Source organism: Emydura macquarii, unplaced genomic scaffold (genome assembly GCF_026122565.2).
Source record: "Emydura macquarii macquarii isolate MOO-44397 ecotype Brisbane River unplaced genomic scaffold, CSIRO-AGI_Emac_v2 contig_499, whole genome shotgun sequence".
NCBI classification, from domain to species: Eukaryota; Metazoa; Chordata; order Testudines; family Chelidae; genus Emydura; species Emydura macquarii.
Window position 1 is genome coordinate 5734193 of NW_027130636.1, and position 14470 is coordinate 5748662.

The 14470-nt window shown below is 45.3% G+C and overlaps 1 protein-coding gene across 1 annotated transcript in view; it reads left to right on the plus strand.

Annotated features, from left to right (window-relative positions):
- The first annotated feature begins 1450 nt into the window (after window positions 1–1450).
- Window positions 1451–14470, plus strand: part of MYO7B (myosin VIIB) — a 75957-nt gene continuing 62937 nt past the window's right edge. Inside the window, exons 1-10 of the mRNA XM_067538850.1 lie at window positions 1451–1561; window positions 3168–3352; window positions 4485–4606; window positions 6149–6309; window positions 6384–6488; window positions 9106–9259; window positions 10190–10266; window positions 10636–10755; window positions 10994–11136; window positions 11983–12193. Coding sequence (XP_067394951.1) covers window positions 1451–1561; window positions 3168–3352; window positions 4485–4606; window positions 6149–6309; window positions 6384–6488; window positions 9106–9259; window positions 10190–10266; window positions 10636–10755; window positions 10994–11136; window positions 11983–12193 — 1389 coding nt within the window. The remainder of the gene's footprint in view (window positions 1562–3167; window positions 3353–4484; window positions 4607–6148; window positions 6310–6383; window positions 6489–9105; window positions 9260–10189; window positions 10267–10635; window positions 10756–10993; window positions 11137–11982; window positions 12194–14470) is intronic.

Genomic DNA, 14470 nt, shown 5'->3' on the forward strand with positions numbered 1-14470 from the left:
GACATGAGCCCTTCCTTCTCTCCAGGGTGATCACGTGTGGCTGGAATCTCTTTCCAACCGTGAATTCAGTGTCCCGATTGGGGCAGTTGTAAAGATCTCTGACTCAGGACAGATCTTGGTGGAGGATGATGAAGGCAAGGTAGGCTACGTTATAACTTCCTCAGCAGAACATACTTGAAGTTTTATGTAACATGGTTAAGAAAAAGAGACGGGCCCAGATCAAACCACAGATCTAAATATTCCTGAACTTTATGGAGTTTTAGCATGAAATCCAGACCCTATTTAAGTCAACTGGGCCAAGATTTCCCCCTTGGAATCTGCACCTGGATGCAGAACTGCAAATCGTGGCTAGCCTCTCTCATTATAATGGGCCAAATCACAATTCTGGGTATCCAAACTCCCTCTAAATTTAGTGGAGTTCAGAATCTGACTTGGATGTCATGATTCAGGGCCAATCTATTGTATGGCCCATCGGATCATTACGCAACTGCAAGAATCAGGCAGTAGTAAGTGCCAGAGGCAAGACACAGGACTTGATGAACCAATGGTCTGGTCCTGTCTCCAAGGCTGTATTTCGGTGTGGCTGTAGTCTCCATGTATTCCACAGCAGCTGAATTTCCCACAGAGAGTACTCCTTGTCCCACACCGCTGCAGAATTGAGCTCCAGCATCTAAGTTCTCATTCCATTTCTAGCCCTCCTGGTTGTGCAGATAACATTGAGAATGAGAACTGAACACAAACTGATGCAATGTTGTCATTCAGCACCTGCAGCTGGCTTGAAAAGATAGCTCGAGGAGGTGTGAATGGCTCCATTCATCTCACCCGTTCCTGATACCAAAAGCTCAGCTGTCCCCATCCCAGCTTCCAAATCTCAGGCTTCCCCTCAAGAGTTTTTACAATGCCATTATACTTCGTCAATGCACAGATCTGCAACATATTGAAAACTGTGGGGATGGTGTAAAATCACTCACTGAATTGAATATCAAAATATGGGCTACTGAACTGATTGTTTCATTCCTTTTCATATTTCAATTAAAAACGTTCATATTTTTAATTTAAGTGAAGCTGCCACAGAAATTCCCCTGGAGCATAACAAAATCCAGGGACTTTGCTGGTTCACTTAGGTCCAACTTGCCACAGGATCTTGACTATATTCCCAGCATGCAATGCCCTATCTTGAGCCAAGCATCACATGCTGGGTCTTAGTCTCAGCAAGCTGCACATACGTATTAAAGATAAAGGCTGCTGCAATCTGCTCTGTGTTGTGCCAGTTAAATCCACACAGTGCAAGTGTAAGTTACATTTGGTTTCCTTCCATGGCAATGTGGCTCCCTCCTTTGGGTGCCCCTGAGCTAGTGTACAAAATCCCAGATGATTAATTAAAAGATGTTGTGTTGTTCTATTTAAGGAACATTGGATCACTGCTCGGAACATCAGCACTGTGCGCCCGATGCATCCCACCTCTGCTCAAGGGGTGGAAGACATGATTCGCCTCGGGGACCTGAATGAAGCCGGCATCGTGCGCAACCTCCTCATCCGCCACCAGGAGCACAAAATCTACGTGAGTGCCAAGGCAAAGAGACAAATCTTATTTAAGAATAAGAAATGAAACATACTTCTGTCAGGGGGACTAATGTGTCAGTCACGGAGCAGCCTCTTACATGTGCCTTGCTGCCAGATTGGCCACAGATTCTGGGCTGGGAGAGCTTTAGTCTTAGTGTCTTCCCATTTCTGAAATTCTCCCTTTTCTTCTCTCATCACTGATCTCATCGTAGCACACTGTCTGCAAGAACGAGAGCTGACACCAGGCTTTGAAATCACTGAGTGAATCAAGAACAGTATGCACGGACAGTGAGAGAGCTGCCTTCTAATTTTCTTCCTAAAGTGAATATTAGCATTGGTGACCCTCTGTTTGTCAGTCCAGACATTAAGACAGATATCAGGTCCATGTTACAGCCTGTAGTTAGGAAATCAACATACACTCTGCTATGCTAATTTCAACAGTTCACGTGCAGATATAATAAACTATTATTCCAAACAGATGCTCTAGTTGTTATAGTTGGCAGTGGCATGATCTGGCTTGTCTTTCGGTTCAATTTGACCTTTATTTAATTGTGATGCAATAAAATATATTGAGAGGAACATTGGTCTTGTGTGTAAGGCATTGGCTTGGGACTCAGGAGCTCTGTTTTCACTTTCTGGCTTTGCCACAGACATCCTGTGTGAGCCTTGGCAACTTAACCCACTTAATTTCTCTGTGCCTTACTATGCCATCTGTAAAACCAGGATACTTAATTTCTCCCAGGCTTTGTTCTTCTTGTCTGTTTTGATTGTAAACTTTACAAGGCAAGGGCTGTCTCTTACAACATGTTTATGCATAGTGCCCAGCATAATCGAGCCCTGATTTTAATCGGTGCTACTATAGCAGATATAGCAACATAATGTAACAGATGAAACACCCATTACAACAGACTCTGGCAGTCATACAGTATTTTGACGCTCTTGTACATAATCATCTTGCATTTATATATTGCAGTAGCTTTCATCCAAATGGATCCCATTTGGCACTTTATAAACTTTATCAAATTATTGTATATATCAGTATCTATATATACACATACACACACCTTCCAGGGCTAGGCAAACCAACTGGTGGGGGGGTTATACACACACACCCCAGTTATTTTGTTTACCCCTGAAGTGCAGCCACATCTGGGGTAGAATACAACAGCTATTTAACAGCACTCGGCAACACTACACAACAGTTAATGATAAGAAGCAAAAAATACCATATCTGGTTGAGCTAATAGAGATTTTAGCCACAGTGTAATTAACTGAGCTGGAACTTGGCCAGGCGATCACGGTTAGTATCTCTTCTTTTGCAAAAAGCACCAGGGGATCCTTAATGACTAATATTAGTCAGGACCACAGCTTTTTGTCTCATCTGAACGATGCTATGTCCAGCAGCATAGTAATACTGACTCAGAGGGAAGAGCGTAATCACCAATACAACTTTCTGCAGCAATTGGGATTTTCCCTACAAGTTCCTTATCCTTTCCAGAACCTGCTTATCTTACCAGCTCTGACGAGATCAGAGCACAGGGTGGCTATGGCTGTATTCTGCTGTGTCTGGACTTGATGATACAAGTAACTCTCACCTCTTTCAGACCTACACAGGCTCGATCTTGGTAGCCGTAAATCCATACCAGGTGTTGCCACTCTACACAGTGGAACAGATCAGACTCTACAGTAACAAGAGAATTGGGGAGCTGCCTCCCCATGTCTTTGCTATCGCAGACAACTGTTATTTCAACATGAAGAGGAATAAGAGAGACCAGTGCTGTGTCATCAGGTAACTGGAGGCATGGGTGGGACTAATAATGGTAGATGTACCACCCTGATTGAACAGAAAAGCATTCCCAAAGTGTTTGGGGAGGTGACAATCTCTTCAATCCTTTCGGGAGGCTTGGATAACACGAGGGAAAACAAGAAGGGCCCATTTTTTCTTTTGTTGTGTTATTTTCAGTTAGGACTCAGAAAAGCCCAACAGAAACCCTGAATATTCAGTCCTGAATGTGTGTTTGTGCATCTAAATGAGCATACAGTGTGTATCTAAGTATGTCAGCTGTGTTCGTACAAATGGGTGCATACATGACATTTCTACACACAGCTTCAGAGGCAGGGCTGAAAATCTCCACTGTATATTTGTTGTGTGGTTTCTGTAGTTGGAGCCCTTACTGGAAATATTTAGCAAGAAAAATGGATCAACAGGCTACTCCCATGTACATGTTTATATTTCCAAAACCCATCATTTCCGTCTGAGTTCAGTAGGACATTCTACACATAGACTCTTTATAAATATATGGAGAACAGGAAGCCTGAGTATAATGTCCATACCAGGGAAGCCTTTTACCTTTGGAAGGTAGCTATTGTGTTTGCAGATTAAATTTAGCTTTCTGAAAGCAGAGATTGTCTCTGAGAAAGTTAATCTCCCCTCCTAAAACAAGACAAAAAAACATTGTCTTTATCCTACCAAGATAGGCCTTGTACTTGTCTTCTGTTAATCTTCTGTGCAAGGAGCTGGATAATCTCAATGAAATTATGTCTATTGCTAGCAGAAGAGATGTTGGGAACAAGAAGTTAATATACTGAAACCAGCACAGACAATATGATAAGGTACTAGAGATGAAAGGCCAAATTTTCTTCTCCTTCACACTGGGGCAAACCCAATGGCTTCAGTGGATTTGTACTCGTGTAACTGATGGAATAATTTAGCCCTTAACATTTTAGTACAAAGAATAGCTTCACTTCAGTGAAAGACTATGCAAGGTAAGCGTCTCACTCTCTACATGAGACTCAGTCAGGACAGTCTCACACTATGGAGAATATCAGTGAATTCTTGCCCTGGTCTGCCATTTTCCCCATTGTAGCAGAGAAAAAGAAACCAAGACACTGATTTATCACATTTATATTTTGGATCCCAGTGGAGAATCTGGAGCTGGGAAGACTGAAAGCACTAAGCTGATACTGCAGTTTTTAGCTGCTATCAGTGGTCAGCATTCCTGGATTGAGCAGCAGATTCTGGAGGCCAACCCCATCCTGGAAGGTATGTTATGTAGCTAAGTTGCCTGACTCGCTACAATACCAGTGATTTCAATGGATTTATACCAGCGGAAAGCTGGAGTAATGCAGTGACGTCTTAGGGCCATTGAAGCTGCACAGCAGCTGAACTTGTTAAAGCCTCGATGATGTAGTGGTTGATGAAGAACAATAGGAATCTCCAAGGAATTTTGGCAAAGTCTGCAGAAAGTTCTCCCCAAAATCTGTGTGGTTCATCTGAGATTTTGCCCCAGATCTGCAGGGTTTCTACCATTTTTGACTCAACCCTGTTCCGATATGTTGAAACTGGATATTCTAAGACACAAGGATAGTCATTCAACATTTTTAAGAAGCATAATCTATTTATTTTATCCAAGAGAAGACTTAACAGGTGATTTGATCATGGTCTGTAAGTACCTACACAGGGAGAAATTTTCAGATAATAGAGGACTCTTCAATCTAGCATAACAAGATCCAGCCTTGTCTTTAAATCAAGATTGGATGTCTTTCTAAAATATATGTTCTAGCTCAACCACAAGATACGGGCTTGATGAAGGGTGTAATCCCATGACCTGTGTTATGCAGGAGGTCAGTTTAGATGAATGTTCCCTTCTGCTTTTAAAATATGTGAATGAATAGGATTACTAGAGAGAGCTGCTCATGTTAGTTGAATTTTATAGAATCTCTATTCTATGCCGATTACCTGGTAGTTCTCTGCTTGGCAGATGACAACTCTATACATGTTACTCTTACCTTCATTTTTAGGACAGGTGCCAAGTGTCTCAATGATCTGAGTCATCAAAAGGCAGTCTAATGATGTGCTTGGCTGTTCAGTGGCATTTCAGTGCCATGTGAGATGGCGAGTTTCAGTGCCATGTGAGATGGCCAATCTCTGTGTCTATCTCAGCAGACACACACAAAAAAGGCTTCCATGGGCTCCTAAGTGAGTCCTGTACAGCTTTCTCAGATCAAGGAAAGCCTCCACAGGGATGAGGTCAGGGATTGCTTCCCTAAGTGGCACAAAAGTTTCAGTGGGTGGAAGGCACTGAATTGGGAACCTGTGGCAAATTTTTGATGGTTGGGGTTTGGAAGGACTTATTCTAGGGCGAGAGAAGCTTAGTGTCAGAGGCGGGGCCAGGCTAAGCAATTGCAGGAGAGCTTTGGGAACAGGAAGGAGTCATGCTGGGGGAGTTATGGTGAGGGGCGGGCATGCACTTGCCCTAGGCTATGGGAAGGTGATTGGCTGAGGGAGATTGTATCTGGAGCAGATCATCCCACAGCTTCCCTGCTTCCCATGTTGAGAGATCTGGTGCCTCCTCCCTACCTACATGAGAAATTTAGAGCCCACTTGCTTCCATGCACAGCTGTCTGCCACTCTGTTCAGCTGAGTGTAGGATGGAGTCTCGGGACTGCCATTCCCAGTGTGAGCCAGATCACACAGCACTGGAATCTGAAGCTCACCAGGGGAAATGCCAGCAGAAAATGACGTTGCCATGCCTTCAGTGGGAATAAACCCAGCAACTGTCTCTGTCCTACACTCCCACACTAGCGTTTGGAAATGCCAAGACAATTCGAAACGACAACTCAAGCCGCTTTGGGAAATACATTGACATCCACTTCAACCGAGCCGGTGTGATAGAAGGAGCCCAGGTAGAACAGTTTCTTCTGGAGAAGTCCCGCGTTTGTCGGCAGGTAAGGGCTAATCAGGGAGTCCCTAGGTGTCAGTGAGATTGCACTAACAGATCTGTCCACTGAGTGCACTTCTCTCATTCCAGGCTCCAGAGGAGAGGAACTATCACATATTTTACTGCATGCTAATGGGGATGAATCAGGAGCAGAAGAAGATGTTGAACCTGGGCACTGCTTCAGAGTACACCTACCTCACTATGGTAAAATGCCTCTCCCTCTGTTTTCATCTCCTTGAGCACTGTCGCATTTTGGTTTGTCATGCTGGGCCATGATCATGTGTTGCAGCGGCAGTGCGTGCAATGCGTGTCCTCTGCAGATGGCTGGTTATCCCATAGAAATGGTCATGCCTAGCATGGAAGAACAATTATCTTTAAAGATGTTGTTGGCTCAGCTACAGTGTCCTCTATGCTTTTATTGTATTGTATCAGTCAATGGGCGCAACCATGGCAGTTAAAGCTGTCCATCAAGAGCAGCCTTAAGAAAGATCAATACCTTTTTTACTTGGCTCCTCATTGCCTGCATTTACATTGCAGTCCAGTTTCCAGGTGACTGCCATTGGTCTCCCAGCAGAGAGAACACAAAGCTTGGATGTATTTCTCAGAGAAAAGGAATTAACGGGTACAAAATATTTCTTTATTTCACAGCTGAAGCAACTCTACTGCCATGGGTTCTAAAGGAAAGTGTCCCTGTGTGAAATTTACCCAAGGAGCAGATTCCCCAGATAGTTAATTACAGGATGAGTAAGGACAAAATGATAAGTCAGTCAGCACTTATTACTGCAGTTCAAGCCCTGTGTATTCCATGAAGGTCTGAAGTCCTTTCAGATCAGTGATGAGTGCAGTAAAATATTTAGAGAGACAGATTAGATCAACAGGAAATCGTTCCATGGTTTTTGTTGTGCTCAGCTGTTGGTGCAAATAGCTATTCTCAGTGCTACAAATAGAGAAGCACATAGGGACACTTCACTCTTCCTGCTGCCACTGTGTTGCCTGGGTCTCAGACTCAGCAAACATGCCCTACACTATGGGCCAGCCCCAAATGAGTTATTTACATGGAAAGTAGCAAATAACTTCTATAGGGCAGAGCTCTGAGCTCTGCCAGGCGGACTTTTGCTGAAGATCTTTCGAGTGTTGTTTTTGGGTGCCGCTCACTGTCCTGTGCTAGAATCTAGTGTTCTGATTTTACAAAGGCATTTTCTACCACTGTCCTAACCCTGCCTGTCTTATTTCTCAAACTGGGGATTACTCCTCCTAACTAGGGCCAGGATTAGGGTTTGGGCAGAGGCAGAGAAAAGCTCCAGCAGGGGCAAGAAAGGAGGTGTGACCTCAAATCTGTCTTAAGAAACACTGCAAATGTATTTCATGGTGACTGATAAAGCAGCGGGTGGACTGTTGAAAGTTGTGCCTTCTCCTTCCCTGCTCCAGAGCAGCCCTTAATGTAGCTGGTTATTGAAGCAGCCCCCCAGCCTAAGTGTCTCTTTTCTCTTCCCATATCACTCAGCCCAGCTGTGGGAGCATGTGTTGTTTGGCCAATAATGGATGCCCCATCCCACTACTGACAGTAAGGCATAGCCAACAGTTTGATTACACTCACAGTTCGCCTGTAAAAAGGTTCAGGAAACCAAATAACTGAACATAGCCCAATGCATTGTCTAAAGACAACACAGCACAATAGGAAAAGGAGACATATCTACCCTCCTTCCAGAAAGCCATTCTTATTCCATAGCATGTTCACCTAACACAGAAAGTGTGTTTCAAAGAGCCATCGGCAAACCTGCTTCTGTTTGTATTGTGGTTGTTTGCCAGCTAACAGCCCCTCTACTCACTTAAGGTTTAAGTTTAACTCACTCGTTAGCCAGCTTTGGCCTTGGTATCTCTCTATTCTTGCCATCTCTCGTTTTGAATGCTGCATTCCAAGTGTTGATGAGCCCTGAAAATACTCCCTATCTGCACGTAGCACAAGGGGGATTCATACAGAGCCCTCCGCAGATATCAATATATGGAGCCGCATCCCATCCACATCCACTGGAATACATTTTTACCTGACCTGCAATCCGCTCTCCCTCTTTTAGATTTAACCGCATCTGCACATCAGCTGCTTTGGAGCCAGCAGCTTCCCCTCCCCCCCCCATCAGCTGTTGAGCCCCTGCCACCCCAAACAGCTGATGAATCCCACCCACCCACCTAACAGCATCAGCTGTTGAGCCCTGCTGCCCACCTAACAGCTGATCAGCTGTTCTGGCTGAACCCCTGGCTGGCAGTTGCTCTAGCCCTACCCCAGAAATCACAGAGGTCCGACTTCCATGACCATCCAATCCATGACCCGCAAGAAATGGTCCGAAGATATCCTCATCCGGGGATGCGGATATCTACAGATATAAAGTGACAAGGTTGCTATTTTCTAATGCCAAAGCTGACCTCAGCTTTGCAAAATGTTGTGCAATGCCTGACATGGGTGAACAGAATTGTGGGAAGAGTGTAACACATTCAGTTAACACAACTTCCCAATACCCATATATGTAATGAGCATTATATTAATATCATACACATAATACCTAGTCATGTGGCGCATGCTATGCCTAACATATGCATGTTGACTAACACCACTCAAAGTGGTGTGGAGCCTTCTTTTGAGTGGGAGAGAAGAGAGAAACCATTCTAGAAAGGGAAAATAGAAAACCTGGAGAGTTTGTATCTTGGGTCTGTAACAAGCAGCACCCAGGGCAATTCTGTTATACACGTTTTGTTCTGCTGGTCTGCTAAGTCTATATTAACACCCGGAGGATTTCCTTGTGCCCATGAATATGCTGTTATGCAGGGTGACTGCACCTCCTGTGACGGCCGTAATGATGCGAAGGAATATGCTCACATCCGCTCTGCTATGAAGATCCTCATGTTCTCAGATTCTGAGCACTGGGACATCAGCAAGCTGCTGGCTGCTATTCTGCACTTGGGGAACATAGAGTTTGAAGGTAAACCCAGCACTGCCTGCAGCTATGTCTTCCCTTCAGTGCTTCAGTGCTTCAAGTCCGTGGGTCACTATCTGCCCTCTTGTCTAAGGGCCAGATCGTGACTGTCTGCCAGACAGGTGCAGAAGATGAGTGGGGGCAGTTTGAAGAGCAGCAGCTACACATAATAAAAGTACTGGTTGGTGAGCCTATTGAATTCTGTTCTGAGAAGTGATCCTGTTACTATTTTCACTGTCAAGCAAGGTTGCCAGGCTATAAAGAGGCCCCATTACACACACAGAGGCATTAAATAAATACAGTGTCATGGCACATATGGTAATGAAAGGTACTATTTGTGTGAGGGGGAGCGGGAGGGGAGTGGCTGAGTTACGGCTGTTGTGAATTCTCTGAGTTGGGTTTGATCATAGCTGCAGCCTTTATATTGCACTGAATACATTCTGTAGGGGACGCTCACATTCGCTATTCAGTGTGATCTGAATAGTCTCTTAGGCTGTGAACTTCTTAGCACAGGGACTTTCTCACTGGTCTACACTCCAGACTGACAGCATAGCTACGTCGGCCAGCAGTGTGAAGAGATGTGATCCCTGACTGACAGAGCTGCGCTGGCAGAAGTCCTAGCATAGGTGCAGCTGTACTGGCAAAAGCTACGCTTTTACCAGTATAGCTTGTTTCATTTGTGGGAGTGGTTTGACTATTTAACAGTACAAAGCACCCCAGGAGCACTTTGCCAGTATAGTATACTGGGTTACCTGTACTGCTAAAACTCTGCAGCTATGGACAGGGCCTGTGTTTCTGTACAGTGCTCAGCAAGAGATCTTGATCCTGGCTGGGACCTTTGGATACTACTGGAATATAAACAGGAACAATACAGCCATACACCGTAGTAATAGTTACTTGTACTGTGTACTGAGGTCTGTTGTTTCCTCTTCCCAGCTACTGTGTATGATAACTTGGACTGCTCTGATGTGCTGGATTCATCACACTTTTCTATAGCAACCAAACTGCTGGAGGTACTGGAGTCTCGTCTTCTCCGATGAGCTCTCATGTTTGTTCCCCCTTCTGGGAGGGTGGGTTGTTGGCACATGTGCTGCTAGGGAAGGGTTAATAATGGTATTTTCCTTTTGTGCTATGTCCCCCTGTCACTGCTGATGCTGACAGTGATGCCACTGCAGATGCCCCTCCAGACTGTGAGATCTTTCCCTCTAGGCCCCAGTAACAGCTGTTTCTCCTGTGACAGTAGGCCACAGTACCAGTCAGACAGCCTGCCTCTGCTTTCCCTAATGCTATCCTACTCCTTTTCCTGAGTCAGACTCCTCCCAGCTTTGCCAGATCTCCTTTACCTACATAGAATGACCAAGTTGCAATGATTATTCCCACAGGTGGACTCCGGGGAACTCAAAAACAGTCTCACAAACCACTCGATCATTATCCGAGGAGAGAGTGTGTCTAGGCCCCTGAGCGTTGCCCAGACTGCTGATGGGAGAGACGCCTTTGTGAAGGTAAAGGAACTCATCACCTCTCCAAGTGTGCATTGCATCCATGCTTTTCAAAGACTGGGCGTGCTTTCAGAGCTGCGTCTATTGACTGCCTCAGGGCCTGGTTCTGCAAACATTTACCACTGGGACCTACATCTTGCTACCTTGGGGGGTGCATATTGACATCATTCAGCATAGCAAGCACTAGGCCCAGGAGGGTTTGCAGTACGGGGCCCTTACCTCCTTTTTAATTCTTCCTCAGGGGATCTATGGGCACCTCTTTTTGTGGATTGTAAATAAGATCAATGCTGCCATTTTCAACACCCCCTCTCAGAATCCTAAAAGTTCACACAGCTCCACTGGGCTTCTGGACATCTTTGGTTTTGAAAACTTTAACACCAACAGGTAGGATGTTCCAGATTCATTTCCATCAGGGAAGATGACAAATAGCAGACACAAAGGGAGGGAAGGAATTAATTAATATTCTCCTTCATTGTCATCTTGGCTCTCAAAGAAAAGATGATGTTGGTTTCCATCACTGAACTTTCTTAGTGACAATCATGATGCACATCCCTGTGCTGAATTTTCCTGCCACGCAGGTGCAGTTACATGTGAGAAATGTTGCACAGCACAGGGGTTCTCCAACTTTATCATAACATGGACCACATTTTAATGGAGATCATATTGTGGACACCCTTGGTTCCCATTCCCTGCATGCTTTCCTCTTGTCTAGTCTCCAGTACATGGTTTTTGGCTGCTTGATTTCTCTGCTCCCGTGGGCAGGCTGCCCAGATACCTCTTACAAGACCAGGTGGAAGATGCACGAGTGACAAACAAAAGAGGGAAGGTGGCAGAGAGGACAAGAGTAAAAGAAATCAGATCACACAATTACACAGGCTAGCTATGCACACAACCAGGGAGCTCTTAAGGGTTTCTTTAAAATTATATACATACAATGAAATAATCAGATTATTTCATATATATACAACTCACTGATTGGCTGATTTCTAGCTGGTATCACAGAAGAAGGAATATATTGCATCTGGGTTGCTGGGTGTGATGATATGTGCCCAGATAGAACAACATACAAAAGGGATGTCCGTTAATAATGTGATATGGTGTAATCTAAACTAGAACAGTGTTTCATGTGTGTATGTCTCTAATATAGAGTATTCGATAATACTGTACAATAGTAGTGATGGAACCAGGTGACACAGATATGACAGTGGATCCCATGTTGTTCCCCTGCAGTTTTGAGCAGTTCTGTATTAATTTTGCCAACGAGCATCTTCAGCAGTTCTTTGTGCGCCATGTCTTCAAGCTAGAGCAGGAGGAGTACCTTGCAGAGCACATCTCCTGGAACCACATTGACTTCACGGACAACCACCAGGCTTTGGAAGTGATCGCACTCAAACCCATGAACATTGTCTCCCTCATTGATGAGGAAAGCAAGTTCCCTAAGGTGAGAGCCTTATTCTATCTGGTCTCTGAGCTTCACACAGTAGCTGCCTAGGAAGTTCTTCTGGAGGGACTGTGAGTTGGTAAGACACAGTGTCATTTCCCTGCAGACGTCCCTTTACTACCTTTAGTATCCTTTCCAATTGCAACCCAAAGGGGAAAGCCCGTGAGATTAAAACTCTTGTGCACACTGTAGTTGGTTCCTTGGTTGACTGTGTGCCAGACAGTGCTTCAAGCAGAGAGGAGTTGCTGCTCAGAAATTCTTCAGGAATTCCAAAATAATCTGTGGCCCTTATAGATTTATAGATTCCAAGGCCAGAAGGGACCAAGTGGTCATCTCGTCTGACCTCCTGTGTAACAAAGGCCACAGAACCCTCAGAATAATTCCTAGAGTAGATCTTTTAGAAAAACATCCAAACTTGATTTAAAACTTGTCACTGATAGAGAGTCCATTACAACCCTTGTGTAACTGATTGGGGCTGCCCCTCGGCATCAGCCTCGGAGGGAAACCACGCCTCTTCGCAATCCACACTAAGGAGAGTCCCCAGAGACAAAGGTGGGGGAGGAAGGGGGCTCCCCTCAGTCTAGGTGCCTGGCCCTCCTGGCAGGGCAGGACAGCCAATAGTTAGGGGGTCAGTCCCTGGGTGCTGGGGTCCCTGCTGGACCAAATGGAGGGAAGCACTGATCTCCCATCCCCCTGGCTGCAGAAGGGAGCCACTGCCTAGGGATCCAGGTGGAGTGCACAGAGCTACAGGATGCGTTTGATTTCCCCGCTGCAGCTAGGGAGATGGGAGATGAGCGAAGAGGAAGGCAGCCTCCTCACTGAACTCCTTCTGTCTGGCTGCAGTGTGTGTGTATGTGGGGAACCTGCTGGCAGAGAGACTGGTGGCCCTTTAAGGTTGTAAAAATGGTATCTGTGGCCCTTGAACTGAAAAGATTGGGAACCACTGAGCACCAGCATAGTCTAGGGCTCGCAGGCAAAAGGGGTTGAGCACCAGAGAGGTTTCACAGGCTGGGTGAGGCTACCACCCCTGTGGTGGGCTGGCAATGGGGGGAGGAGAACGCAGGGTTGTCGGGGCTTTGGCACTGACCAGTGCTCAGGCACAAGCACAGCTGGACTGTGAGCGGCTACCCCTGGGCCGCTTCCTCCACCCCCTCACAAGGTACCTGCCTCTCAGGATTGTCATTGGCCTCATCGGGGGAGGTCGCCCGTGGCAGTCCCAGCAGCTCATCGGCATCGAGGTTATTGAGTGGCTATGGTGGGTCCTTGGTCCGGCCAGAGTCTTTGCCAGGCTCCCTCCCCAGCAGCAGGCCAGAGACATCTTTCTCCTCCAATGGCTCTCCTCTGAATGAGCTGCAGGGCTTTGCTTTTATACTTCCTCTTCTTGTCCCACCCCTGCACTTCCAGTGGGAGGGTTGTGCTGTATCCGGGCCTGCCCACCAGGTGGTGTGGGTTGGCCCTTCAGCATCAGCCTGGGACGGAGGCCACATCACTTTGCTACAACTCGGTAAATTGTTCCAATGATTAATTATCCTCACTGTTAAAATGTATGTTTCATTTCTAATCTGAATTTGTCTAGCTTTAATTTCCAGCCATTGGATTGTGTTACACCTTTCTCTGCTAGATCGAAGAGCCCAATATTAAATATTTGCTCCCTAGGTAGACACTTATAGACTGTGATCAAGTCACCCCTTAACCTTCTCATTGTTAAGCTAAATAGATGGAGCTCTTTGAGTCTATCACTATAAGGCATGTTTTCTAATCCTTTAATCATTTTTCTGGCTCTTCTCTGAACTCTCTCCAATTTATCAACATCTTTCCTGAATTTTGGACATTAGAACTGGACACAGCATTCCAGCAGTGGTCACCCCAATGCCAAATATAGAGGTAAAATAACCTCTCTATTCCTACTCAAGATTCCTCTGTTTATGCATCCCAGGATCACATTAACTCTTTTGGCCCAGCATCACACTGGGAGCTTGTGGTCAGATGATTATCCACCACCACCCCTAAATCTTTTTCAAAGTCACTGTTTTCCAGGATAAAGTCCCTCATCCTGTAAGTATGACCGACATATGTTCCTAGACATATGCATTTACATTTAGCCGAATAAAAAGCCAAATATTATTTGCTTGCACCCAGTTTACTAAACTGTCCAGCTCATTCTGGATCAGTGATCTATCCTGTTCATTATTTACCACTCCACCAATATTTGTATCATCTGCAAACTTTATCAATGATGATCTTACGCTTTCTTCCAGGTCACTGATAAAAATATTA